Source organism: Aulonocara stuartgranti, assembly GCF_965226115.1.
Source record: "Aulonocara stuartgranti genome assembly, chromosome: 20".
In the NCBI taxonomy this organism is placed as follows: domain Eukaryota; kingdom Metazoa; phylum Chordata; class Actinopteri; order Cichliformes; family Cichlidae; genus Aulonocara; species Aulonocara stuartgranti.
In genome coordinates, this window is record NC_138956.1 from 15,715,749 (window position 1) to 15,743,583 (window position 27,835).

The 27,835-nt window shown below is 40.3% G+C and overlaps 4 protein-coding genes across 4 annotated transcripts; 3 read left to right on the forward strand and 1 right to left on the reverse strand.

Moving 5' to 3' along the window:
- Window positions 1–1,124: 1,124 nt before the first annotated feature.
- On the forward strand, window positions 1,125–9,126 carry tnnc2.1 (troponin C2, fast skeletal type, tandem duplicate 1). The gene is made up of 6 exons (XM_082518077.1): window positions 1,125–1,258; window positions 3,435–3,489; window positions 3,685–3,828; window positions 4,057–4,171; window positions 4,699–4,835; window positions 8,673–9,126. Exons 1-6 carry the CDS (start codon window positions 1,256–1,258, stop codon window positions 8,702–8,704), a joined length of 486 nt encoding a protein of 161 aa, XP_082374203.1. The 5' UTR covers window positions 1,125–1,255; the 3' UTR covers window positions 8,705–9,126.
- Window positions 9,127–10,510: 1,384 nt separating this feature from the next.
- tnnc2.2 (troponin C2, fast skeletal type, tandem duplicate 2) lies at window positions 10,511–13,675 on the forward strand. Its single transcript, XM_082518078.1, has 6 exons — window positions 10,511–10,627; window positions 11,479–11,530; window positions 11,979–12,122; window positions 12,402–12,516; window positions 12,662–12,798; window positions 13,176–13,675. Exons 1-6 carry the CDS (start codon window positions 10,625–10,627, stop codon window positions 13,205–13,207), a joined length of 483 nt encoding a protein of 160 aa, XP_082374204.1. The 5' UTR covers window positions 10,511–10,624; the 3' UTR covers window positions 13,208–13,675.
- A 927-nt stretch (window positions 13,676–14,602) lies between these two features.
- taf13 (TATA-box binding protein associated factor 13) lies at window positions 14,603–16,430 on the reverse strand. The gene is made up of 3 exons (XM_082518080.1): window positions 16,338–16,430; window positions 15,277–15,348; window positions 14,603–15,198 (listed from the first exon to the last, which is right to left on the reverse strand). The coding sequence occupies exon 3, from the start codon at window positions 15,193–15,195 to the stop codon at window positions 14,821–14,823; it is 375 nt and encodes a 124-aa protein (XP_082374206.1). The 5' UTR covers window positions 15,196–15,198; window positions 15,277–15,348; window positions 16,338–16,430; the 3' UTR covers window positions 14,603–14,820.
- A 42-nt stretch (window positions 16,431–16,472) lies between these two features.
- LOC309696711 (solute carrier family 35 member C2-like) lies at window positions 16,473–27,572 on the forward strand (the record flags this gene model as incomplete). Its single annotated transcript, XM_082518060.1, has 9 exons — window positions 16,473–16,583; window positions 16,775–16,925; window positions 17,511–17,574; window positions 17,691–17,763; window positions 18,394–18,562; window positions 19,092–19,175; window positions 25,094–25,269; window positions 25,777–25,906; window positions 26,272–27,572. 9 exons carry the CDS (start codon window positions 16,473–16,475, stop codon window positions 26,406–26,408), a joined length of 1,095 nt encoding a protein of 364 aa, XP_082374186.1. The 3' UTR covers window positions 26,409–27,572.
- Between the last annotated feature and the right edge of the window lie 263 nt (window positions 27,573–27,835).

A 27,835-nucleotide genomic window follows, 5' to 3' on the forward strand; every position in this document is an offset into this window, starting at 1 on the left:
GCAGCAGATTTCAATGACAATCCAACACAATGGGCAGCACATTGAACACATTTTATAAGTGGTCAGAAACTTGTAGATAACTCATGAAATAGGCCCTCTTCCTATTGAAAAAACAAAAGTTGTATCCAAGATGGCCGACTTCTAAATCGCCACCATGGTCACCGCCCATCTTGAGGAGTTTGCCCCCTCACATATACTAATGTGCCACAAACAGGACTTTAATATCACCAACCATTCCCATGTTATTACGGTGTATCCATATAAATGGCCCACCCTGTACTTATTTCACTCATTGACAAGCAAATCAATTTATGACTTATGTCAACGCTTCAGTGTGTTTTTTTGGCAGATATTCTGCCTCTCAACTACCATAAATACTTGAAACTATTCATTTCTTACAAGCGAGCAAACTTAAAAGAATTGTTTCCTTCACTGTGTGTAGATGTACTGTCAAGTAGCCTCTGTTGCTAATTTCTGGTTATTAGTGTCAGTGGGATTCTGAATGAGTTTCTGTGGAAATTTCACTTTGACTTTGGCTCGATCAAGCCTTTTACTGACATGGTAATTAGAGGTTTGCTTTTCTGTTGAGGTAATGAGAAACCACTAGCTAAAATTGTTAAGACGGGGAACAGTTGTGTGAGGTGACAGGTCTTTCTGCACAGCTCTTATGTTTCAGATGTCATAGGTGCAAGGGCAAGTCAGCAGCCCTGAGGACAGGGAGGAGGGCAGATAGATGGGTTAACGGACACTGTGGAAGGGGCAGAGAATCTATGCATGCAGGGAGGTGTTAATCCGTGAGTGCATGTATGTGTGTGTGATGTGCGCGAGCGTGCACGCGCTCTGGTCCATGTGAAATCAAGTGTCGTTCTGCACTGAGATGCCCAGTTGATCCTCTGCCAAAATAACCTTCAGCTGCCTGATGCCTGCACAGTGTTTTCTTTTTTTTCAATAAATGTCAGTGAGCTTGTCTGTTATCTAAATATGGGGGATTGGACACTGTGCCACACAAGGGGATGTCCATCAGGAGATTGTAAGGGCGCACAAACTAAAACCAAATTTGATTGGCCGGCTCTTGTCTGAGGAGGGGGTCTCTGGCCCAATCCTGATCATTTTTAGTAAAATGCTGGTGGGATGAGAGGGTACTTATGGAGTAGAGTAAAGTCACAGAGTTACCTGAACTGCATAGAAAGGAGACCTTCTTTCCCAGCTGTCTGTTGTTTGTACTGGTGTGTGTTGTTCTCCACAGTCCGCCACCATGGTAAGAAACCAAAAACGGAGGAGGGGGTAAAGGACGAGAAGGAGGATTTAGGTTTATGATGCATCCTGAGGATTTGATTTGGTTTTCAAGGGATGAGAAGAAAAGGCAGATGACGCAGGATGGAGATAAATACCTGAAGCAAACTGGCTGTGCTCATCCAGCAAGTCCTCATCCGCATCATAACTGGATTTTATAAATCATCCTGGAATTCCTTAAATATTTGGAAATGTCATGCGGGGCACACACCTGATAGACAACACACACACAAATCTAGTTTGTCTGACTAGTAACTTGTTGCTGTGAACTGCTGTAACTCCTCGTTGCTGTTTGCTTACAGGCTCACACTGCTTTTGTGTTCCATCACTTTGTAACTAAACCCGCTACGATTGATATTTAGATTGGAGGGAGTGGTACTAAAGATAGATGTACACAGCTGAGTAAAGTGAGAAGACAAGCTGCCTTTTCTTAGTGTCCTAATTTAGGAAATTCACCTTGAGAAAATCCCTGTCAAATCCTCTCCCAAGTCTCACCTTAAAAATAGCTTTAAAGGAAAGGGGGTGGGTTTCCTTCCATATGTCGCAACATTATCAACATTTTGTCAAGGAAAACAGGAAAAATTCGTTTTAGTTTTATTTTCTTATCTTTGCTATGCTAAGCTCTGCAAGATTCTGTTTACTAAACTGCTTAGGATCACAATTATGTTAAAATATTAATTGAAATCTAAAAAAATCCACATTTACAAAACTTTAAAAAAGCCAAATCTGGCTCAAATTATTCCTCTTAGAAATGCTGTATAATCCACACCAGTGTTATGATCTCTTTAGAGTAAAATTCTGAATACAAATTGAGAAATTTAAAGGTGGATGGTTTAACAAAGTCTGAGTGTGCATAAAAACTAAACTATTTTCTTCCTCTTGGGAAATGTTGGTCAGATGCTTTTAAATTTGTTCAGCTTTGTTTTTATTCACTGTTTTGTTTCCACTTGGCATTTGGTTAGTTTTGATAATAGCTTGGTTCATGATTTTAAAATACATCCATTCACAGTATTAACACTGTAGAATAGTTACACTGTAGTGAGCATCACTGTGAGCTATAACTGTCTTGTTTTCACACGTCACATGGATTTGAAAGATGTTAAAATGTTTTTTTGCCCAACAAATGTACAAATAAACAAGCAAACAACAAAAAAGAAAAAATGAAAAAAAATATTATTAATTGGACGATAATGGTAGTGCAGTGGTAAGACCAGAATTATTCAGTTGCCCACATATCTCCTAAAACAGCAGGCAACAGCTTGTTGTGTTAGTAAATGCCTACAATCATTGCCGGTCGCTAACTGATGCCTAAAATTTTCAAGTTTAACTTTGCATTCTCCAGAAATGGGGAAATAGGAAGTCATTTTTCTTGCTTTTAATAAGCCATTTGCAGTTACAACTACTGACTGCCCCAAAAACTGAAAAAAAGTTATTAATCTGCTCTGTGAATGCAGCTGAAGGCCAATTATCCAATTACCGCAAATTGTACTCCAGCTAATTGTTTAACTATATGCAGTTCTCTTTGATTTCCCAACTCTGGACATCATTCTGCTCTTTATTTTGTTATTATGTATTACTAAATGCCATTGAATTTCTTGGAAGGACTGATTTCCATTCATTTCAATGAGCAGCGCGATGAGCAGAGATACAGACTAACTGTGATTCAGTATTCAGTCAAATAAAAATGAAAACTTAAAGTAGCAAAATGCTTAAAGACCAAAACTTGATGATGCCTTTAAAAGTCATCATACAGCTCTAGTCTTATGTTCTAAATAATATTACAGAACATTAATCTATAGAACATGAACTGTAGCAAATGACATGGGAGAGAGGGGGGAGGGTTAAATACACTTCAGAAGGGAGAAGTAGTTTATTTCTTAAGAAACCTTTTGTGATGCTAATGTGTTGGTCCTAGACATGTGAACAAAAGAGAACACTATATAGCTTTTCACCACTGTGATGTTATTACAGGACATAATGGCGGTCTCCCACTGTGACAAGTGAAGGGAAAAAGCTCATTTATCCCCTTCCCAATAGCCACTCCTTACAGCTTGTTCTAGTTATGATTTGATATCACTTATAGCATCCACTTGCCTGACTACAGATGCATTTCCACCTTTTTTTCATTTTTCTTTTTAAAGCCCACTGATGCCCAAAGTGACGCCCGGTCCTTCCTGACTGAGGAGATGATTGCAGGTCTGTATTTTTTTTTCTACATGAAGAAATGAGTGATAACCTTAAGTTGAGTTCCAGCAGTGATTTTCAAGTAGACTTTTTACAGTCTGTATTGTGGATGAAAATTAATGGGAAATTAATGATTTCAGCTTTGCTTAGACAGTAAAGCAACCAAAAAAAAAAGCCTAAATTTGAACTTTTCCTTCTCTAACCCAGAGTTCAAGGCTGCCTTCGACATGTTTGACACAGATGGAGGCGGTGACATCAGCACCAAAGAGTTGGGCACTGTAATGAGGATGTTGGGCCAGAACCCATCAAGGGAGGAGCTGGATGCCATCATAGAGGAGGTCGATGAGGATGGTGAGATCATGGTTGGATGAAAATGTCTAAAAGTCTATGTCCAGCTGTTGTCACGAGATTCCTTGTGATGAGTGAACTGAGCATTATGTGCATCCCTTCATCAAAAATTTAAGACCAGTTGGTGAACTGGAGATAATCACTTGATAAGTAAACAAGACATTTCAAACTGATTCCTACCCGGTAAATGTAAAACAGTAATCTTCCCATATTCATCTTTTCTGTCTTCAGGCAGCGGTACCATCGACTTCGAGGAGTTCTTGGTCATGATGGTCCAACAGTTAAAGGAGGACCAGGCAGGAAAGAGCGAAGAAGAGCTTTCAGAATGCTTCCGTATTTTTGACAAGTACGACACTAAACGTCATCACAAAACTTAATACAGTTAATAAAGTTTTCAAACATTTATGTGAAAAGCAATTTAGAATTGATAAAATAACTAGTGTGTCAAATAACTAGAGAGACAGATGAGAATTATGAGCACCTGTTGCTCACTTTTGTGTTCAAAGATTTAGTCTTTCTCATGGGATTTGTATCAACTTACACATCTTTATATTTGAAAATAACAAGTTATTGCAGTAATGAAATACCTTATGTCATACTTTAGATATCAGAGCCTTTAATGTTGTGACTGACTATAGTCCCATAGCCTGTTTACCTGACTTTTTAGCCCTTAAACAACATTTACATTAAAATAAAAACTCAAAAGTATTGTCAGACGTAAAAAAGCTCAAAGACATAATTGTTTGAACACAGATACAAGAATAAGAGAAAAGGACAGACTTTAGCTTTTGCGTCGATGTAAATTGGCAGGAAGAAAGGAGATTGAGTTTGAACTTGATATAAATATATATATATATATATTTAAATCTACAGGAATGGAGATGGTTTTGTTGATCGTGAGGAATTTGGGGAAATTCTTCATATGACTGGAGAACCAGTGACAGAGGAAGATATCGATGAGATGTTTGGGGAATCTGACACAAACAAAGATGGAAAGATTGATTTTGATGGTAAGATTAAGCCTCTATTTACAGGTACAGTCAGTCAGTATTACAGTTATATAAAAGAAAAAAGAATATTGTTCTCATAAAAATACATTGATTAATGTGTAATTATATTTTCCAACAAACTGAGCTCATAAAAGAGTTTATTCGCTAAGAGTCCGAGTCCAACAATGACTCGGACCACTTCAAACAAAGTTTGACTAACGCCAACTAACAGCATCAAAAACAGCAGCGCAGCAACAGTTCAGGATATCGCCAACAAAAGTGAGCCAGGACAAAAGTGAGCTTCACTGACTCCCCGACTTGTATCAGACTCCCGTCAGATCAAATAGATGTGGACACATTTTGGCAGCTGAGGTAAACAGCAGGCTGACAGACTACTCACACTACAAATAACGGCAGCCAGAGTTGTTTGTCCTACAGTGGATACTGTAACTGAGTAGTTGGCTCTTGGCTCTTTCAAAGGAAGAGTACCCAGCCACTGGTACAGATATGTAGACGACACCTGGGTCAAAATCAAGACACAAGAAGTGGAATCCTTCACTGCGCACATTAACGCTGTGGATAAAAACATCAAGTTCACCAGGGAAGACACAAAGGACAACTGTTTGCCTTTCCTGGACTGCGCTGTGCACATCGAAGAGAATGGCAAACTCAACATCGAAGTTTACCGGAAGCCCACACACACGGACCAGTACCTCCTCTTTGACTCCCATCACCCTTTGGAACACAAACTTGGAGTAATTAGGACCCTACACCACCGGGCAGAACATGTTCCCTCTAAGCCTGAAGGAAAAAAGAAGGAACACACACATGTAAAGGAAGCACTCAAAAGGTGCGGCTATCCTAAATGGGCGTTCTTAAAGTCAGCAAAGAGGCACAGAAAAGAAGATCAGACACCAGCGAGGGAGGATAAGAAGGACAGACGCAACAACATTGTCATCCCCTATGTAGCCGGTGTATCAGAAAAACTCAGGAGAGTTTTCTCCAAGCACGACATCCCGGTGCATTTCAGACCCAGCAACACGCTCAGACAAAAACTGGTTCACCCGAAAGACAAAACGCCAAAACACAGACTTAACAATGTGGTGTATGCTGTACAGTGCAGCGAGGAATGCCCAGACCTCTACATTGGAGAGACCAAACAGCCACTTCACAAGCGCATGGCACAACACAGAAGAGCCACCTCCACAGGACAAGACTCAGCAGTCCATCTGCATCTTAAGGATAAAGGACCCTCTTTCGAGGATGCCAATGTTCACATTTTGGACAGAGAGGACAGATGGTTTGAAAGAGGAGTGAAAGAAGCCATCTATGTCCACTGTGAGCGACCATCTTTGAACAGAGGCGGGGGTTTACGACACCAACTCTCTGCCATCTATAATCCAGTTTTGAGATCCCTTCCCAGACGCCTTAACGCCCACTCACATCCTGGGCCATCTGACCTCAGGAATTCGCATGATAAGGTGGGGCCAGGTTTCACAATGAGCTCACTCGAAACCCTGGCTGATTGGGACCCACACCCAGTTTCACACCTTGGCTCAGGCGATTAGAGGATCATCAGGGGGTCCTTTTGTCCCTCTGTGGGGGGTTACTCCCACTAGGTTTATATCTGGGACTCTCCACCATTTGACCTTAGAACTGAAGAAGCTTCTCGGATGAGAGGTGAAACGTCTTCAAGCAACTTAAAGAAGTCCAGACGCTTTTCTTTGCAAGCTCCTTTGATTAAAGAGAGGATACAATACAGTACAATACCTGTCGTCCCAGTATTACGTTGCAGTTTGAACACTCAAGAGAATCCTTGTAACATAATATTAGAAACATCAGGTTCCACATAGTTCAAGTATGGTTCCCACACCTTAAAGAATTGATCTGTTTTTGAGTGCAGTACACATGTAAGATATTCCAGTTGCACTAGATCCAACACTACTCTTTGCCAACCTTTAATAGTTGGTACTTTTTCATAAATCCATTGGAGTAGTATATTCTTCCGTGCCGCATAGGTGAGAACACAGTACAATCTCCTATTATTCTTGGATATTAATCGCCGGCTGGGGAGGCCCAGTATGAGAGACAGAGGGTCCATCTCCAATTCACAACTGAAAATCTTCTCCATTTCAGATAACACATTGACACTAACACTTTTAATAAAGCATGAGGACGTGTTCGGCACCTAGACTCAACGAGGGTGAGGGTGACACAGCTATCACTGTGTCAGCACTGCCATCAAAACAGCTATGCCTCTGAGTTCAAGCCTTAACAAAACCACTAAGTTTTAGCTAAATTCATCACCCACACAGTAGTCATGAACAAGGGCTTGCAACCTCTACAATCAAAATTGCTTAGAAAACAAAAAAAAATCTAAATCTGCACCAGTCTGCATTAGATTATGATTGCTGTTTGGCAATTTAACGGCATTTCCTTGTGCGTTTTTAATAATGCTGTCTTTTTTAAAAATATAATAAGAAGAAATGTATTTATTTCAGTTTGGGAGATTTTTTTTGTTACAGCAATTGATACAATTATAAAAATAACAACAAGAAGAATTTAATATGCAATACATTTATAAATATAAAATAATACATTATCTGGGAGACGGCCTTCTTATATCTGTGATGCAGACCTGAATCAGGTTAGCAAGTTAGAGAAGGTGCTCTGCTAGCTGTCCAATAACTGGTGCAGAGGGTGGACCTCATGATGGATGACAGTTTGCTCCGTGATCTCTCCACCACAACTTCAAATGTGTCCAGCTTGCAGCAAATGTTATCATGTTTATTATTAATATTGTTAAGAATATTAAAAATATGAATGAACCAGTTTCAGTTGTAATTCTGGCTCAATTGCAGTTTGACATGAAGCACACGAGTAAACCAGCAGCACTGGAGGTGGAGCAAAAAAAAAAATGTACATATTGTTACATTTAGATTTAGATCTATCACTGAGGGGGTCTCAAGACATGCTTGTTATGTGTATACATCCATGCTAACCATGGCTAGTTAATAAAATAAGATGATAAAGCAACAGAATCAGAATACTTCATTAATGCCAGAGGAAATGATGTAATGTAACAGGTGACAGATGAAGGCTACGACGCACATGTTAATGAATAAAATATGAAACTTTTTCTTAATTCAGTGTATTAGCTACATGCTTTATATATATATATATATATATATATATATATATATATATATATATATATATATGAGAAAAATGAAATTGCATAAATAAATTAGCATACCTAGCATAGAAACACACTCTGACCCCCGATAGTAATCGGGGGTCAGAGTGCAGGGTCAACCAAACATTTAAAATTCTAATTCATTCTTGTCTTATACCTTGCTGTGTCATCGAGATCCTTATTTGTATCATTTTAATTTTAAACATTTCGTTTAAAATATATATTTTAAATATTGGGGTGGCTGTAGCTCAGGAGGTAGACCATCTACTAATCAGAAGATTGGTGGTTTGATCCCTGGCTGCTCCAGTCTGCATGCCAAATGTCCTTGGACAAGATACTAACCCCAGCTTGCTCTCCAACACATCTATTAGAGTGAGAATGTGTGTGAACGTTAGGTAGAACGTACATAAGCATAGAAAGAAATGTTCTTATACAAATGGGGGAATGAGGCATGCTGTATGTTGTGTAAAGGGCTTTGAGTGCTCTCAGAGAGTAGAAAAGCACCTTATAAGGATCAGTCCCTTTACGTATGGATAGGGTTTCTAGCTCCCCAGACAATAAATATAAAAATCTCATTTCTCATGTACAGGGTTTATCTACACTGTGTGATGGGTTTGACAGGCCGGCCGATTGACTCATTTGGCCTCTGATTCTGTCTCTAGAATTTCTGAAGATGATGGAGAACGTCCAGTAAAGACACCAGCTCTACATTCCTTGGTGATCCGTCCTCAGCAAGAAACTGAAGCACGTGTGTGATGGAGATCTGCTCAGAGCAAGCTCTAAATTCTAGGAGCCCGTCCACAAATATGTATAGGATAACTTTCTGAGATTTCAAAATGGATTCAAGACAAACACTGCAACCCACCACGTTTCCCCTTCTCACATGAAACCTGGGAACTTGTTGAGGATGTCTATAAATATCCATCCAAACCTTTTAAGACGAAGGCTCTCTTCCCCGGGTGCCTCCTTATGCCCACTACCCAGCTGTCCCCTTTGGCAGCTGCTGTTGCTCCAGAAATGCTACACCGCCACGCTGGCCCCGCCCTCCACTATCGCACGTCGCAGATCTTCTCAACCCTAATCTTTACTTTCTAAATAAACCAACTTCTTCTCCCACTTTTTGGTCATCCTTGTAAATAATTCTGCTGTGCATGTCCAACATGTCTTATATTGTTCGATTTTTGTCTCTTGTGGCCTTTCTGGGACTTTCACATTACCTTTATCTGAATGGCCACATGATTCTCAGACACATGAACCTAGTTAGAGAGATCATTCAGATGACACACCATGCACTCTACAGCCTCCCTAGATTTGACTAAATCTTACTTCTCCAGTCCCAGATTCAAACTAGCCCCCATGCAAACTATAGTTGTATAGATGGTAACTAATATGCTCCTTGTCTTTTTAAACAAAAAAGAAGTCTCATATTTGACAAAATATCTGTTTCAAATAAACCTCTTCCGATTTAGTCTTCTCCTAAGCATGTAGCCTGTTCATGAAGTAGTCTTCCAGCACAGAAGTCAATAACCCTCAGATTATAGCCCCAAGCATGAGATGCAAACCCAAGAATCAAAGGCTTGAGCTGGACATTCACAGAGCGGATGAGTTAAATCTCCCCCTGCAACGTGCAGCTCTCCCTCTGGAGTATATAGTCTGCAAGCCCCCACCACCACCACCTCTCAAAAGCACCTCCCACCTCCTTCTCTTCAGGTCTGCTCCTCTTCTCAGTATCCTGTCCTCCCTTCTAGTCTCTTACCTTGGGTCCCTCCCTTGGGAACTGCACACCATATAAGGAGCAGCTGGTTGTGTTTAGAAAGTTAAGTAGCAGCATGGTCTGAAATCTGCCGGCTATTCAGGGCACCTCTAAGGAGAGGTTAGAGGTCTGGTCTCACAGCATTTTCCTCTTGGTTTAGAGTTTCCCATCCAGATTGAATCTCCATCACCACAAAACCCAAAGCTTACTCACTAATCTTTGGCTCCCCCTTGTTGTTTTCTGTTTTGTATTTACAAGGCAAAATAGAAATCAACAGTACACTGACATGCATGCACTGATGTGAGCCAAATTTGTGTTTGTATTTTATTATTTCGAAGGGAGGGTGGGCATCTTGTTTTAGGATCTCACTACTGAGAGTTGCAACGGGGCCTTTTCTAAGAAGTATGATGCTTTTTGATTTATTTTATAGAAAAATTCTGTATTTTCAGTTTTCTTTCTCTCTGGTTTTCCAGAGTGAATTCTCTTAAAGTAAGCTGAGTTCCTTCTCATATCCAACATCTGAGGACAATCTCAGTGTGATGCTTTCATGCATTTCCCCCACAAACTTTGAAAATGTATCCTTTACTTCTTTAGCATACTTATAACCACAACTTCAATAAAGTGGAGCGTTCACCTCGAAAGTGTGATTGGCTTGCCCTGGCCCCAGAACCCTAAAAGTTCAGGATACTAAATCTGGAGGCCTGTGAGAGGCAGGGGGCGGGACCTCCTTGTCCCGTTTAAAGTGTCTCTGAACCATCACTTGATGTCTAGTCTCTCTGTTGGGGTGCACACGGATTGACCACTCCTTTGGGCTTTTCTTTTATCCTTGGATATTTGGGGGGGAAAAGCTAATCCACAAACATGGTAAGACCAATCAGTTGTGCAAATGACCAGTTCAGCTATCGGCTGATTTCATTAGAGAGTGAGCAATAAAGGAATAAAGGCATGTGAATGTGTAAAAATCATTAGCTGAGTTTCTGAGAAGCATATTTCTTTCTGTTGGTGTTGTTCAGATATGTATATGTTGCTTTCCCCTAAAATAGTTGTTTTTTCTTTTTAGTAATTCAGCATTTTTTTCGACTTAGTTTTTTTTTTTTGTTCTCTGCTGGTTTTGAGTTAAATTGATATGAAATATGCTCAAACTCATATTTTAGCCAGTTATCTGTTGTAAATAGACTACTTTAAATCCTTGTGGGAAGTTAACAATGGGTGTTGATGGGCAGGATGGGTGTCAGCTGGGAAGGTGCTGATTCTGCTTAGGCAACAAATTCCTCGGGATTGGATGTCTGCAGGCCTTATACAGCGAAGCTAATGTGTTGAGCCTGAAATAGCCGGACTAATTTTCATCAAGCTCAAGAATCCTTTCGAGATGCACCCATCGTGTGACTTGTGATAGCATGTTTCAGTATCATTATTACAACCATTAATCACTCTGTAAATATTACAGTCACAAGTTTAAAATATCAATCCTGAATCTCTGAACTGTACCATCTCCACTGTGCGTAAAAATACTTTTACGCACAGTGGAGATGATCCGTGTAGTTTAGGGGTGGGGGGTGGGGGGGTAGGTTGTTTAAAACGAATAGAAAATATGATAAAGAATTATTTTGCCACCGTGCTTGGCTAAGACAAGCAAGTTTAACTGGAACAATCAACTAAGCCTAAATGAAACATGTAATGAGTGAAGTGATGCACTGGACACTGCTTTCTTCCAGACTGACGCGCAACAAGAGGCCCGCTCCTACCTGAGCGAGGACATGTTGGCTGGTGAGTACAGTACTAGTTGCTTAGCCTAAATAACGCCATTACAGTAAGCTATGAAATGAAACACGCGTGATACATGTTTTGAATTATACCACCCTTAAATGCAATCACACAATAAGCCAATCAGTTCTACTTCAGATCATTTTTTTTCTACCAGCAAGAGCTCGTACAGCCTAAAGAGAATGCAGATCCACGGCGTGAAGCCAGATGGAGCAAACTGGTATGAAAGAAAAACCAAGAATAGCACAATGAGAATTATTCACAAAGAAGCGGACCTCGCAGTTTTTCAGTCGTTAAAAGCAAACTGGGGTGCTATTTTAAAGGATAATGGTGTCCTATCGCAACGATTAATGCTCGGTGAAAAAGAACAATAAAGCAGAAAAGTACCAAACTGAGAAATGAGACCAGCTTGGAACAAACACACGCCTTCATTCAATTCTCGTTTCTCCAGAGTTCAAGGCCGCCTTTGACTTGTTCGACACCGATGGTGGCGGTGATATCAGCACCAAGGAGTTGGGTACCGTGATGAGGATGCTGGGCCAGAACCCGACAAGAGAGGAGCTGGATGAGATCATCGAGGAGGTCGATGAGGACGGTGAGAAACGGGAAATGTAGTTTATGCCTGATGGCGACACAGCAGAACAGCTGTGTGTCTTAAGTGTTTTTACACACAGGGACACTTTATGGTAATTCAGTAATTAGAGGTGGTGGTATTTCTAAACACCCCGTCAACATGACATTTTTACTGCACTAACAAATTCTGGGTTGTTCCATTGAACTCCCGGTGTTTCCATGCGTAAAACGGTCAACAAAGTTATCACGACAATGGGTTGATCTGATGCGTATCAATCACGTGGCTCCACTAAACCCTCAGGTAGCGGCACCATCGACTTCGAGGAGTTCTTGGTCATGATGGTGAGACTGATAAAGGAGGACCAGGCCGGAAAGAGCGAGGAAGAGTTGGCAGACTGCTTCCGTGTGTTTGACAAGTAAGCTCGCGCTCACACTGTTTACACTAATCGTTTGTGTGCGCGCGCGCGCGTGTGTTTTGTTTTGGGGGTTTTTTTTTTGTTGCTACATCACCTTTACTCGATCTTTACATTCACGTACATTTTGTTGTTGTCGCGTGCGCAGGAACGGCGACGGTTACATCGACAGAGAAGAGTTTGCCCTTATCATCCGCAGCACCGGCGAGCCCATCTCAGAGGAGGAGATCGATGAGCTGCTGAAGGAAGGAGACAAGAACAGCGACGGCATGCTGGACTTTGACGGTATGTGTCAAATGAAAATGATGAAGCTGTCAGCTCACTTATTATTGAACCTTGAGGAGTCTCTATGAAGGAGGTAGAGAGTGCATGAGGGGGGAAATCCTGTTTATTAAGAGGCTGCAGCTTTGCTAGAGTACCAATAAGCTGTATCAGTCTTGTTCTATGGCATATCAGGTTTTACAGTCAGACTTTAGGGACCATATTGTTGCCTGCTAGGCTGTGTTGTACAGTTCCTACACTCCTGTAATCATCTTAAAATCAAATCACACCCCGGCTTCCTGCTTGAGCTGAACTACTACCTGTTCCTTTACAGTTTATTCAAGTAAATAAAGAAATGGATGTAAAATGTAATGCTGTCCAATTTCTCTTTTCTTTATCAGAATTCCTCAAGATGATGGAGAATGTGCAGTAGAACAAGAAAGACTCATGGACATTCCTCCACCCTTCTGTGAACCCCCATTCTGACCCACTCCCTCCTTCTCCCTCTTGTCCACCTGGTTCACTGCCTTTCTTCTCCATCCTTATAGAAGTCCTCAACAGACAGCTAGAGCACCCAGTGGGGGGTCGCTGGCTGGGCAACATCTTTTCCCTGGCTCGCTTGTAAATGCAGACATCCCCTAGATGCCATGCTGACACCCAGCCCTGTAACAGGACAGCAAGGCTGCAACAGGGTTTTTTTTTCACTGCACACAGCTTTTGCAGTATGCATGGCATGTCGTGTCATCAGTGACCCCCTCCCCCTCTCTGCTGGTAAAGCTCTGATCTAGATGTATTCTAGATAGACGGGCAGCTTGTTACCTGCTGCTTAGACCAATTAATTCAATCACTTCACTGTATAAAGAAGTAATTTGCTTGAAATAAATGAACTAACACATGCTCACTTGTAGTTGGTCTGTCATATTTATGGTCTGTGTAATAATTTTGTTTTGAGGAATATTAATAAAATCTGTTTCTTTTCCTCTTTTTGTCCGTTTTGTTCCAACCACAGCCAGTTTTGCTTTTAAAATAACCAAAAGCCTCGACTGAGGTCAGAATGATTTGGACATTATGGACAGTCGGAAAACCTCAGTTCATCACGCATGTGGGCACAGATGAGGTCGGCATCATGTCTAGTATTCCTGGCTGTGCTGATAAAGTTTAATTGCGGGTTGCAAACTGTCTGCTTTGACAAATATTTACGACACTTTTCTATAAAAAAAAAAATCTGGAACACTCCTATTTTTGAATACCAGCAACTTGCTCCTGAAAACTTGGGACTGGAACACATTTCCCTCTGTGTTTGGGAGACGATGATACCAGCTGGTGTAGTTTCCATCCATCTTCATCCGCTTTATCCGAGGCCGGGTCGCGGGGGCAGCAGCCTAAGTGTAGTTTTACAAGGCAAATTGGCTTCTTTTTTTGGGTTTGTTTTTCACTCGTGCTTGACATAGGATTTCAGCTGCTCAGCAGTTTGTGGCTTAATTTACTGTATTGTGTTTTTTGTTTCATTACCACAGCGTGTCCAGAAGGGGGATATGAAGAGCAACCCTTCTCGTGTAATGTCATTTACACAACCTAAATCTAAAACCTTTTCTTTAGATACTTCACATACATTTGAGGATTCAATCTGTGGGTTTAAGTTACATACTTATTTTTTCTTTACTTATTCAAAATAAAATTATGCTTAAATTCTTGTGCAGATCCACTCTTCACGTATCAGATTGGTAACACAGCACAATGCTGTGCTTTAAAACAAAGTGTTATGTTTTCTGGTTCTGGTGCTTTAAAAAAAAAGAAAGTTGTTTGTGCACAAGAGATGAGGACCTGGTTATTTTAAAACTATTGGCAAGTTGCTTTATTTTACATAACCAAAAAGTCTGAGATCAAGCATATACACTGAAATTCGTTGTTATTGTTATACGGTCTATAAACACACACACGACGCAAACATGCAGTCTGAAGACTGAATGAACTCACGAGCAAACGAACAGTAAATTAAAAGAAACAAAGGTCATGGGAGGAATAACAACCAGTCCCGTTGTGAGTTTAAGAGCCATAATTTGCTTCATCAAAAGCTTTCCGAGCTCTCTTCAGCTCCTCGTTCATGGTCAGCAGATCTTTGACTCTAGCAAACTTCCTGGGATCTTTGCGAATGAGGAAAACGATGTCCTCCACCTGGACGCGACCCTGGCGCCCGATAGACATGGCCTTGTGGGTCATTTCCGTGATAAACTCGATCACCAGATCCTCCAGAATATCCACAGACTCCGTGTAAGGGTTCTGGTCATCTCCAAATCCGTACATCATGCACCGGAGCTCCTTGGAGAAGAGTCTCTTTCTCTTGCCGTAGCCGACATCCACCCCGCCGGAGCCGTCCTCCAACTCTTCGTCGAAGCCTGGCTCGTCCTCCTCCTCCGCCATTTGCTGAAAAACACCCGCAAGCGTTATTCAAACCTCAACATTAGCTGCTCATTGTTAAATACGCGTTAGCATTAACCTTACCTTGTGCTTGTTCACGACTGTCTCACAACAACAGCTTGTTAAGTGCGCCGACTTCCGCTTTTGTTTCCTTGACTGAGGAAGTGGTGGTTTGGAGAGGAAACAGACAGGGCTAGAAATCACAGATACTCCCCCCTTGTGGCCAGTGTTTAAATTTACTCGTGTTATTCGTCAGTATAGCCAACACAGCTGACGGTGAGTTTCCTTTAAAGCACGATCTGTTTGATTGCATCGGAAGCCCAAACTTAATTTCATATCGCCGGGTGTATGCGGGAATCACCGACACGTAGCTTGCTTAGAATGTAAAAAGCTATATTCACGTGTGTTTAAGCTAAGCCAATTTCATTTGGTATTATTTTAGCTAAACCTTAGATCTAGACAAACTATGCACAATGGGCGATGGCAAGTTGGTGGTGTGAGTGGAAACAGGAGCATTGTTCAAGTGGCTGATCGAAGAACAACACCTCACAGCATTCGTGGAAAGAAATGGATCTCGGTGCTTGAACAGAGGGCTCAGATTCTAAGTAAACACTGAGAGCCTGACCGCGGGGGCTCAGCACGTGCTCATTGCCGTGAGTAAGTGACACGTCCCCGTGGATCTTGCTGTGGACTCCTGCCCTGCCAAGTGATGTTCAAAGCTTATCTCAGTGATAATGTTAACAAGTCAATATAGATGCTAAATGACAGGCTAATGTTAGCTAATGAACTATAAGGCAAGTTAACGAAGAAGCCAGTTTGACTTATAAAACGTAGCAGCTATCCAGTGAGCCTTCCTCTCTCAGTCACTGTTGGAGCACTGTTGCTGGTGAGTTCGTTTGCTGGGGTTGTCTGATGTTCCTGTTGGTTAACGGACAGTTTTAAAGATTCGCATAACATTGTTACCAGCTGCTTATCCGCTAGCACAACCAGTTAAGAGAATGCTAGTAGCTGATAACGTTTAATTTGAGCTAAAATGAATGTTGCCGTTATGCTAACATTGTATCAAATAGGTTTCGCTTAAATTCTGTCTGAGCGCCTGTTCCACTAACTAGCATTAATATGCACAAACGCAGCCCTGCTCTTACCTTGCTTTTCTTCTCTGCGGTGTTTCTGCTGTAAAAAGGTCTGGTATGGATGTTCGGGGAGGATGTGGGTTCAGGTCGGAGATGGCCCCTCTGCAGTAGCTGTGTGTTGTGGACAGCTGGTCCTGGCAGTCCCGTATGGCGTGCCCAGTCCAGTTCCTGTGCAGGGGGCTGCGCACTGTTGGATTAGTTCTTCTCTACTATGTCTTCTCTATAGGCATCACATTCTATAACAAATGGCTAATGAAGGTGAGTAAAGAAGCTCATACAGCCTTGTCAGTTTCTTATAACATGCTTGGTTGTGTTAAAGGTGATTAATGAAAATGAGCACCTGAGGACGCTCTGCTTTGCTTGTCTGGGGATCTCCTGGATCCTGAGAAAGAGACTTACACTGACTAGTCCATCCTAGATGACCCCAACTGTTTCTCTCCCTTTCTTAGGGCTTCCACTACCCCCTCTTCATGACTTTAGTTCACCTCACCATCATCTTCTGTCTGTCAGCTCTGACACGACAGGCTGTGCAGTGGTGGACAGGGAAACCTCGCGTTACTCTCAGGTGGAAAGAGTACCTCAGAAAAGTAGCACCCACGGGTGAGTTTTATCTTGAGTCTGGAGACTGGTGATTTAGACGGGGGACAGTCGCCTCTTATCGGGTTCACCGATTGACTAAGCTCTGTGGAATGCTTCGTCTAAAGTCCACGTGGAGAGAATAAATACGACAACCCCGACGAGAATGATGAAAATATCTAAAAGCAAGTGCATTAAATGAACCGTTCCAAACCAGTTTTGCCTCGTTTAAACTAAAATTCTGCACAAACTTAAGTTGTAATAAGATTAGTTTAAAAGAGTCAGAAGGAAAAAGTGAATCAAAGACTAAGAGAAGCAAAAATCCAGAGAAATTAAATCAAAAGTAATTAATATTTTGTTCTGTTTTACTGTATACACTAAAATGACATCAAGGTGATTTTAATATGTGAATAAAGGGCAGTGGGATTGATTATATACATACATGTTGTTGTTGTTGTTGTTGTTGTTGTTGTTGTTGTTGTTGTTGTTGTTGTTTTAGTGAGTATTTGTGCTCTAAATGCGTTTAGTCACTCTAAATGCACTGAAATGAGTGGTTTTAAAATGAACCTGTCATCCTGTACTCTTAAGTTCTGTCCTTCTTACCTGCAGCCATCGCAACAGCGCTGGATATTGGACTTTCCAATTGGAGCTTCCTCTTCATCACCATTAGCCTGTAAGTTTGTGGTTTGGACGTTTTTATTATAAGTTCATATGTGTCAGTATTTTATCTTAACCAGTCATTGTATTGTTCTTTACATATTCTACGACTTTTATTTTGTGTCATTCAAGGTATACCATGACCAAGTCCTCAGCAGTGCTTTTTATCCTGTTTTTCTCTCTGGTCTTTAAACTGGAGGAGCCGGTGAGTGTACCGATCACATGACACTGACAGCAGTGCTAACAGTGCAGTTTTGTCTTCACTTTAATGTCACCCAGACACAACTGGAGAATTAAGCATGCTTCTTATACAGGCAAAATGATGCAAGAGGCAATTCTTTTAGTCTGTTTCCTCGATTGTGGCGCAATGCACAAAGCAGACATCCAGCAATGTTCACAAAGTGCACTGTGGCTGTAGCAGAACATAAGAACGTTCTAATCTGAAAAAAGTCCTGCACCTGCACAAATTTATAACCGGTTCGGTTATAAATTTGCCAATTTTTCTTAATGGTGTCATAGCTTAAAGATTTAATTCTGTCCACCTTTAGCACCAAATCACAACAGTCAGTCACAGCGCTTTGAGGCGTTTGAGCTCTAACTGTGGTATTGTATCACTTCCTGTTACAGAGCACAGTGGTGTTTTTGTGCAGCTTGATGGGGGTTTCATCACATGAGCAGTAATGAGCAATCATTACCTCCCGTCTACTCTCTCCTCTAGCTTGTGCTTTGTTCTGTTCTTCTTTTACCTGTTATCCTCTACTTTCTTCTTCTGTTTCCTGTGCAATTTTAACTTGAAACTGCTGCGTGTCGTTGTCTTTTCTCCCTTTTAATCCAGAACCCGTTTCTGATCCTGGTGGTCCTGTTGATCTCCTGCGGTCTCTTTATGTTTACCTTTGAGTCGACCCAGTTTAATCTGGAAGGCTTTATTCTGGTGCTCCTAGCATCCTTCATAGGGGGGATTCGATGGACCCTCACTCAGGTCCTCACGCAGAAAGCAGAGCTGGGTAAGTGTTCAGCCACTGTGGAGTGACAGCTTCCAAAGAGGTTAAAAAGCCTATAACCTGGATCTACACCAATTAATTTTGGGCTGTGGCTTTCATCAGATATACAGTAAAACAGGATACACACGCCATTTCAAAGAGGATTGGTGTGAAATACAAAAAAAAAAAAAGAAAACAACTATCATAGAGACCTAAAATATCTTGTTATGTGGTTTCAACCTAGCCGTTATCCTTGAATGGTCTACAACAAGTTAACAAGATCCACCAGTGATGACTCTAATGCAGGTTTTGACACAACATTAACAGCAGGTGAAGTGGGGTTGTTGCTTCCCACTGTCTTTTTTCTGAGTTTATACAGCAACATCTATCCATAAGTATTTACAAAGTAAACACATTGAAGCCCAACATCAGTAACTTTAACTATATGCCAGGCTTGTAAAGCACTGATTTAAAACTCTGCTATGATTTGAGGTTTCCCAGCTGGGACACAGTTCCCTGCATTTTTCATCTTTTTCATGTCGCACTGTTTTAGGCCTTCAAAACCCAATAGATGCCATGTACCACCTCCAACCTCTCATGTTCCTTGGGCTCTTTCCTCTCTTCCTGTTTAATGAAGGTGAGTATAGACATAAGTTCATTGTCTTTCATGTTTTGTCGCTGCATTAAATTAAGCTCTGTAGCCCCTAATTTTATTTTTTTTTAACTTTTTATTTTGTACTTTTTCCAAATTTATAGTACATGCAAACAAAAATATGAAAAAAGAAACAAACTAAAAGGAATAAAGGACACCTAATCTGTGGAAGAGGGGAAAAAAAACCAAAAACAAGGAGGAGAGGTCCCTGCCTTATGGGGCTGAGTGAGTCTTATAGGCTATCCATTTTGTCCACTGTTTTCGGTGTTTGTCATATTTCATTCTCAAGGTGTAGATCATTTTCTCCATTTTATATATATGTCCTCGATTACATCAGTCCATTCTTCCAATTTTAAAGGGTCACTTTTCAGCCAGTTTTTTGTTATTACCTTTTTGCTTGACGACAACATAATTTTAAACAAGTAACGGTCCTCCTTATTTTTTCCCATATTCCAAAATACTCGTGCCTTACACGGCACGTCATACCCCAGCACTTTCTTCATTGTTACTGCAATGCTTTCCCAGTAAGGTTTGATATCTTTACACTTCCAAAACACATGAGAATGATTGGCGTCCCAGTCTCCACATAATCTCCAGCATCGTTGGGGTGTTTTCAGCTGCTTGCTTTTGATATAAGGAGTAATAAAGAACCTAATCACATTTTTCCAGCCATATTCTCTCCATCGTCTAGAGCTGGTGGAATTATGCTGTGTGAGACATACGCCAGTCATCCTCTGACAACTCAAGATATAATTCAGATTCCTACTTTTGTTTGATATATAATGTTTCATTCCTATTCAAATTTTGCAGACCATTATATAATTTCGATAAAATTCTTGATGGAGGATTTTTATATGCACCTGTTATTATTTCTATTATATGGCTTCTTTCTCTCAAGAGCTTCTTCCTAATTTGTAAAAATGTCTTCATTGAAAATGCCTAAATAAATCTGATTTATCCAGTCCAAACTGTCTCTGTAGATTCTCAAAGGATTTTAATGTTTTCCCGTCTATTAATGTGCACATTGCTGTAATTCCTTTATTGACCCATCTTAAAAATGTACTATCCCATTGTCCACTTTGGAATTTTTGAGAATATGCAGGCCAAATCAGCAATTTACAGTCTTCTATAATTCTATATTTCTTCACTATAATCCACCAGAGTTTAATAGTGAATTCAGTAATGAGATTTGTGTTCGTAGACTGGATAGTTTCTCCTCCCAATCTTGCTTGTGGATGACATGATGAGCAATAATTTATCTCCATATGCTTCCATTTTGAGGTGTAATCCGGTGAACACCAGTAAACAATATTCCTTGAAATTCGGGAGGGCAAGTCCTCCTTTTTCTTTTCTTAATTGGAGTATTTTAAATCTTATTCTTGGCTTTGTCCCTTTCCAAATAAATCTACTAACTAATTTATCCCATCTACCAAATTGTGCATCAGGTATATGGACTGGCAATGAAGTGAATAGATACAGTAGTCGAGGAAGCTCATTCATTTTTATTACCTCTATTCTTGAGCTAAGGTCCATGACAAGTGGAGCCCATTTAATCAAATCTTTTTGGATTGTATTACTAATCTTTACATAATTTGCCTCGTATAGTGTACTTATTTTGCTAGTTAGATAGACACTTAAATATTTGATCTTATTTGAGTCCCATTTTAATTTATATTCGTTTTGAATTGAATCTTTGGGGAAATAATTCAGACAAAGTACTTGAGTCTTTCCCTGTGTCCGGCAGCCTCGCCTCTGTCAGTGCGCCCCAGGGCAGCTGTGGCTACAATGTAGCTTGCTATCGCCAGTGTGTGAATGGGTGAATGACTGAATGTAGTGTAAAGCGCTTTGGGGTCCTTAATGACTAGAAAAGCGCTATACAAATGCAGGCCATTTACGATATTTAGTTTATACCCTGAATTTTTGCCAAAATATTTTAATGCTTTAATCAATCGAGGAAAGGTCGTGTCAGGATCCTGTAGGTATATAATTATATCATCAGCAAAGAGACCTATTCGTTGTTCAATTTTAGAAACTAAAACCCCTTTTTAAGTCTGCACTTTGCCGTATATACTGAGCCTGTCAGGGACCAAGCAGTAAAGCATAAAGGACACAGGTGGTTTTAATTCAAAAAAGGGGTTTTATTGACCCAAAAATATGAAAATATATTTAACAAAGCCAAAACTTAAACAGGCAGACCAATAAAAGAGGTCAACTCAATAGACTAAACTCAAGATAATAATTACCAAAACCTCAAACAAACATATGATAAACTGACCTGCTGAAATGACACATGGGGGAACTTAAATACTGGTTTTGCTAAACCAAATGACACACACGGGGAAAACAAAATGGCTGCCATATAAGCAACTAATACAAAACAGTTAAACAAACATGAAACACCCCCCAGGCAATCAAGCATGTGGTGCAATCCAATTAGGCTGTCAGTGGTACTTCAGGTCTCCCAGCCCTTTGTCACACCTTTTGCCAGACAGGAGGAGAAGCCAACCCCCAGGTAACTCGAACAAAGAAAGATGTATTAATATAACATAAAACAGAACTTTGACCTTAAGGTTAATGTGTGCACGCCATATAAACATGGGAAGGTGTGATGGAAAAATACATACATTTAATAAAGAAACAGTATTGAACAATAAGTAGAATATTTTAAAGTAGCGACTGTAAATTAAACTAAGGTGAATCAACTAGTGGTGAGGTGTGGAGCTTACCATGTGTGGCATGCCATCACAGAGCCAAAGGCTCGATATACAGAGCAAAAAGGGCTGGATTCAGCAACCCTGCCTGGTTCCTCTGAAGAGCTCAAAACTGTCTGTCAGGTCCCCTCTAGCCAATGGCCTGTGGTACAAGGATTGTATACACTCGATGAAGATACTGTTAAAGCCCATTCTTTTCAAAACAGCAAAAAGAAATATCCAAGAGACTCTATCAAAGGCCTTTTCAGCATCTAAGCTCACTAAGGCTGTTGGAATTTTCTCTTTATTAACTTCGTCAATTATATGCAAAGTGCGTCGTATATTATCTAGTGTCTGTCGCTCCTTAATCCTGTCTGGTCTTCATCCACCAGATCTGGGAGAAACGGCTCTAAGCGTCTTGTGATTATGGATGTAAATAATTTATAATCCACATTTAAGATAGAGATTGGGTGATAAGAGTCACAGTTTTTCCTGTTTTTACCTTCTTTTGGTAAGACTGATATAATGGCCTCTTTCCAAGAGGGTGGAATTTTAGCGTGTTTTAATGTCCAGTTAAAAGAATCTATCAAAATAGGAGCCAAGTCCTCTTTAAAAGTCTTATACCACTCATTGGGATACCCATCACTCCCTGGACTTTTATTAGATTTCAATCTCCTTATTGCCTTATCCAGTTCTTCCTTAGTGATTGGTTTAGTTAAAAATTCATTTTGAGTTGTCCCAATAGAAGGAAGGTCTAACTGAGCCAAGTACTCTTCAATTTCTTGTCCGTTTTTCTGGTCGGGTTGATTATACGATGTTTTATAGTATTTTTGAAAGGCTTTTTTTTTTTTTTTTTAATCTGTGTTGGTTCATATAGTAGTTCCTTGGTGTTTGGATCTCTAATCTTATTAACTGCATTACTTATTTGTATTGATTTTAACCGTTTAGCCAGTATTTTGGTTGCTTTGGAACCAGATTCATAAAATGTTTGTTTTGTGAATCTCAGTTTCTTTTCTATTTCCTCCATAGACAGATCGCTTAGTTGTTTTCTTACATCTTTAATGCTTTCAGCCAAGTCGGCACTCAAATCTGTGTGCTGTGTTTTCCTAAATCCCTTAATCGTTGTTCTAATTTGAATTGTGTGAGCTTTTGTAGCCCCTAATTATGGCATTTCAAGTCTTTTGAAAACCTTTACAGACCCCACTGTGCAGCGTGATGGTCATAAGAAACTGATTATGTGTCAACACGGTGCCTATTCTGACACCCACACCTCATTTACATGTAAATAGGCAATAGCTCACATGTGTAATAGATTAGCAGTAGTTTCTCAGGGGTTCAGCTCAGCTGCAGAAAGTGGAGGATTATCAAAGCCCTGTAGCAGGTGCTTGATTAATGGGCACCCACAGTGTTTCTTTTCCTTCTGCTACTGGACTCTGTGGCAGGCCCAAGAACCAAAGTGTGAAAAGTTGTGAAATTTAAAACACAGCCCTGATTGGTTTCAGCACAATACAACGGCCCGTGTGTTGAAATTGCAAATATGCTCTAGCACCCTACGAGCTCTTCTCATTTCTCTGCTTTGGGCTCCCTTGTAACGTCTCTCCTCTGTACTCCCACCTGTACATCAGTTGCAGTGCAGAGTCTTGAAGTCCGTCTCAATTCCTAAAACGTATGACATAATAAACAAAGGCAGAGATCCATGCGTCACATTGTGCCACACCGTGAATGTAATTAAAAGCAAAAAACTGGTCCAGTAATGTAGCCACAGTTCTTTTCACCGACACTGCTTTAAAGGCTGCAAGAATCTCGCATTTTGTTAAACTCCTGTTGCCTCGTCTTCTCTCTCCTCGCGGTTCATCCTGGCCTGGCAGATCAGAGATGACATGGGAGTGAGACAATGGGGCACAGGAACAAGAACAAACAAGTGTGTGGGACAAGTATGCATTTGTGGATGTTGGAGTGGAAGGGGATTGTTTGAGGTGTGGTCCAGCTGCCTTCACTTCAGATAAATGATATCCCAAATTCTTTATAATTTATGAAATGGAATTTACGAGAAGTGGTCTCACTGTTCTTAAGGGCAGCCTTACTGAGGGGACTCACATGAGCACATCAGTCCAGATGTAGCTCAGTGACAGAGGGCCTCTGCTTTTGTGCCACAGTCAAGCACGTAACATTTGTTGCGAGATCGATCAACTTTAGACCAGACAACAAAAACGACGGAGGCTCCGGAAAAGTGCAATCAAACGATGAGTTTTATTATCACAGGAGAACAACCAACCGTCAGCATACGGATTGTTTTGCTCTGACAAGAATACATTGGGTTCTGGTTTTATAGGATAAAATATCACATCTACGTCAATACAGTTCAAAAATACATGGTGACAGACGGGCAAAAGTTCAACCCGTGCAGACAAGGGTACATCACGTACACTTCTAATAACCATACACCGACATATCACTTCTCTTTTCTACATTACTTGCCTTTTAGGGTAATAACTTCAGGTCTTAGCATCTCTGAGAGCTAATAATGGACCCTCATCATTAATCACTAAGTAGAGTACTTTGCAGCCAGTCTCAAACTGAAGCAGAAGACGCTTAGGCCTTTGCTCAAACCTGCTACTAGATTAATATGTGTATTGTAAGCATGCATGCAATTAACCTGCTATGTTCTCATCTCCCCTCAGCATGTATCATCTGGACACTCTCACCAGTGAAGCTTAAAACCTTCTAGAATGGAACATCAACTCTAACCAAGCACATTTATGCATTGTGTATAAAATGAACTCAACCTATAAAAATAGAAAGGTCAATGTGATGACAGACATATTCAATGCAATATAAACCCTGTAGGAAATATTACTGATACATGATACTGTGAAACATGTTATTAATACATTCTTCATAAGGCAAATTATATGGTAGCAATAAAAGAATCTCTGAATCCCAACACATTGCACACCAGAGCTGTAATCTACAAATAAAACACTGCTGATTCAAGCAGAAGTGGCAGTGTGGTTCACCACACGCCTCTCATTAGAAGAACAAAAAGGAACTCCTTTATAAAATCTCTACAAGATATTGGACTTTCAAAAGACATGAGTGGGCAAGCCCTATAAGCAGTCCGTGGAAAACTATTGTAACTGCGTAATTGCCGATCTACCTGGAGTGCTGCCACTCCTAAAAAATCTGTCCTGATTCTTTCCTCTGTGCCTGCAGGGCTGAGCCTCAGCACCTCAGAGAAGTTATTCCGGGTGACGGAGCTCTCGCCTCTCCTGTATTCCCTCTTCACATTAAGCATTGGCGGCTTGCTGGCCTTTGGTTTGGGCTTCTCTGAGTTCCTGCTGGTCTCCCGAACCTCCAGCCTCACCTTATCCATATCAGGGATCTTTAAGGTAATTACTTACTTTCTGTGTTGTCAACATCTTTTTTTTCACCTCCAGCTGGTGGATGGCTGCCACTAGAAGTGCCTTGAGGTGACTGCTGTTGTGAATTGGTGCTATATCAATAGAATTGAATTAGATTGGTGAAGCCAAAGAAATCTGTCCGCAATACCAGAGCCATAGCTGAGTTTAATATGGGAGGTTGCGGTTCTTTTGGTGCTTACTCTGAGCTACTAAAGCAGTTATGTGTAATCTTTGTGGATGTTCTGACAGATCAGAGGGTTCACTAGGGCTTTGGATGTAAGCATATAACATCTTTATTATGAAAATCAACTTTATTGACTAAGTATGTCTACACATACATTGTTTTGTTTTTTGATCTCAGTGTACTTACATGTAAATATGTTCTAAAAATGTTATGTAATAAATAAGGGATTGTTACTGTGTTACATGTGGACTTGGGTTTTTTCAGAGCTGTCTAATGAAGTCTTCTCTGTTCCTTGTGTTGATTTCCTGCAGGAAGTATGCACTCTGCTTTTAGCCGCTTTTCTGATGGGAGACAAAATGAGTATGCTCAACTGGCTGGGATTCGCTGTGTGTCTGTGTGGTATTTCATTACACGTGGGACTCAAGACATATTATTCTAAAAGTAAGTTTTATTTATGTTTTCACCATATTTACTGCTCTACATCCTAAAAACATAAAAATACTCATTTTTTTTTTAATGGCATATAATATATTTTTATTTTCTACACAAAAACCATTGGTAAGCTCCCTTTTAGTAAAATCCAGGAATTTTGAATATGTAAATTTTTTTGTTTTAAGTTACGTTTGAGAATGTGCCCTTGTTCACCGAACAGTCTGTTCTCCGATTTCTAGTTTACATATCACATTTTCTACATGTAATGTCACAGTTTTCTTCAGAATCTTTAAAAAGGAAAGAAAGGAAAGGAGGAAGGAGACTTTGCAGGGTGGTGACCATGCTGATGGTGTAAATTTTCTATCTTCCATCAGATAAGGGTCCTTCTTTAAGGCAGCTCAAGAGTAAGAGCCCAGAACTTGAGCTGCCGTTACTGCAGCGAAATGGGAATGAAAGTAAGGACTCGGCTACTGATGAATGTGATGATGAAGAAGAGATCACTCTACACTGACAGGACTTGGACACGGTCTCCATGCTGCACATTCCCTCCCTACTCTTTTGTTAGATGGTTTGAACAGTGATGTCAGAGAAGTGTTTCCAGGTGTGGGACTCTTGTTTGGTTTTTTTTGGGTTTTTTTGTCCCCACCACGAGTCACAGTCTGGCTCAGGGCCTCCTTATGGACTCTATATTTACATAGTACTTTAAACGTGGCACAGCTGATAACATTTTACCTTCAAAATGTAGCAGATGCATGCATGCATTAACAAAGAATATGTGGAGAGCAAAGGAGTAAACTCCAGCTTTAACAGGATACTTTGGCACCTCGACTCTGGTGGATCAGTTCTCTGTCAGCTCTGCAGTATTAACATATCGTTTCATATATTTGACAAATTATTATGAATAACTTATTTCATGGACAAATGCTGACGAGGCAGAGTGCAAACTTTAATATTATAAGTTAGTGATGGTAAAAATGGATTACTGCACTTCCTTTGATTCCTATTTCTTTGGTTGGCTTTGTAATTAGATTTAGATAATATAATAGATGACAGATGGATCATGAAAGACTGCAGAGCTTCAGTGAATTAAATCCTGAGGTTACTTTTTAGTTTAGTCAGTTAACTGCCATCAAAATTTCATTTTTAAAATTGTTTGTTTTGTGGTTTTTGGGGCTTGGGATTTTTTTCCCCCAATCCCAAACTCAGAGATGATCAGATTCATTTTGCATTGACTGAATCAGCTGTTTAATGGATGACGGCCTCTGTATGTCAGAAATTTCAATAATCATAAAGTACTAAACATTACAAAGACACAAGTCAGCTTTTACAGAGCTCAGATTGATGTCAGGACTTTTGCCTAAAATTCTAACTTTGCTAATGAAGTTAAAATATTCATTGATTGCATATTTAATTTGTAGAGTTGACGAGTGTTTATTGAATTGGACAATAATTGTCTACAGCCTTTTTGAGTCATAATTTGAGATGTCATGAATAGTGAAACTGATCTTTAATGTGCCTTATAAGCAGATGGAAGGAACAATTTTAATAACTGATGATGACTTTGTTAGAGTTTAAAGCCATTTCTAAATGTTTGTTTTTTTTGTCATGATTTTCTTTAAATGCAGTGTTGTTTGAGTGTTATTTCAGAAAATAAACAAAAAATTTGTTTTCGTTACTTTTGATATTCCAGAGGTTTCTGTTAACGATCATGGAGCTGTTTGCTCATCCCAGATTTACGTTGTTGTAGGATTAATCCAAACCAGAGGCATAAAGGCGTGCTGTGTGTGGTCACAGAAAAACTGAGTCATTCATTAGATGATGTGACCTGTGCACCACCTTAATCTCAACTTCATGGAGCCTGACCCCAGACTATGCAAGGTTACAGAGGCGAGACATGGAAATACCCTAAATCCAAGGAGATGGGACAAAATTAGTGAA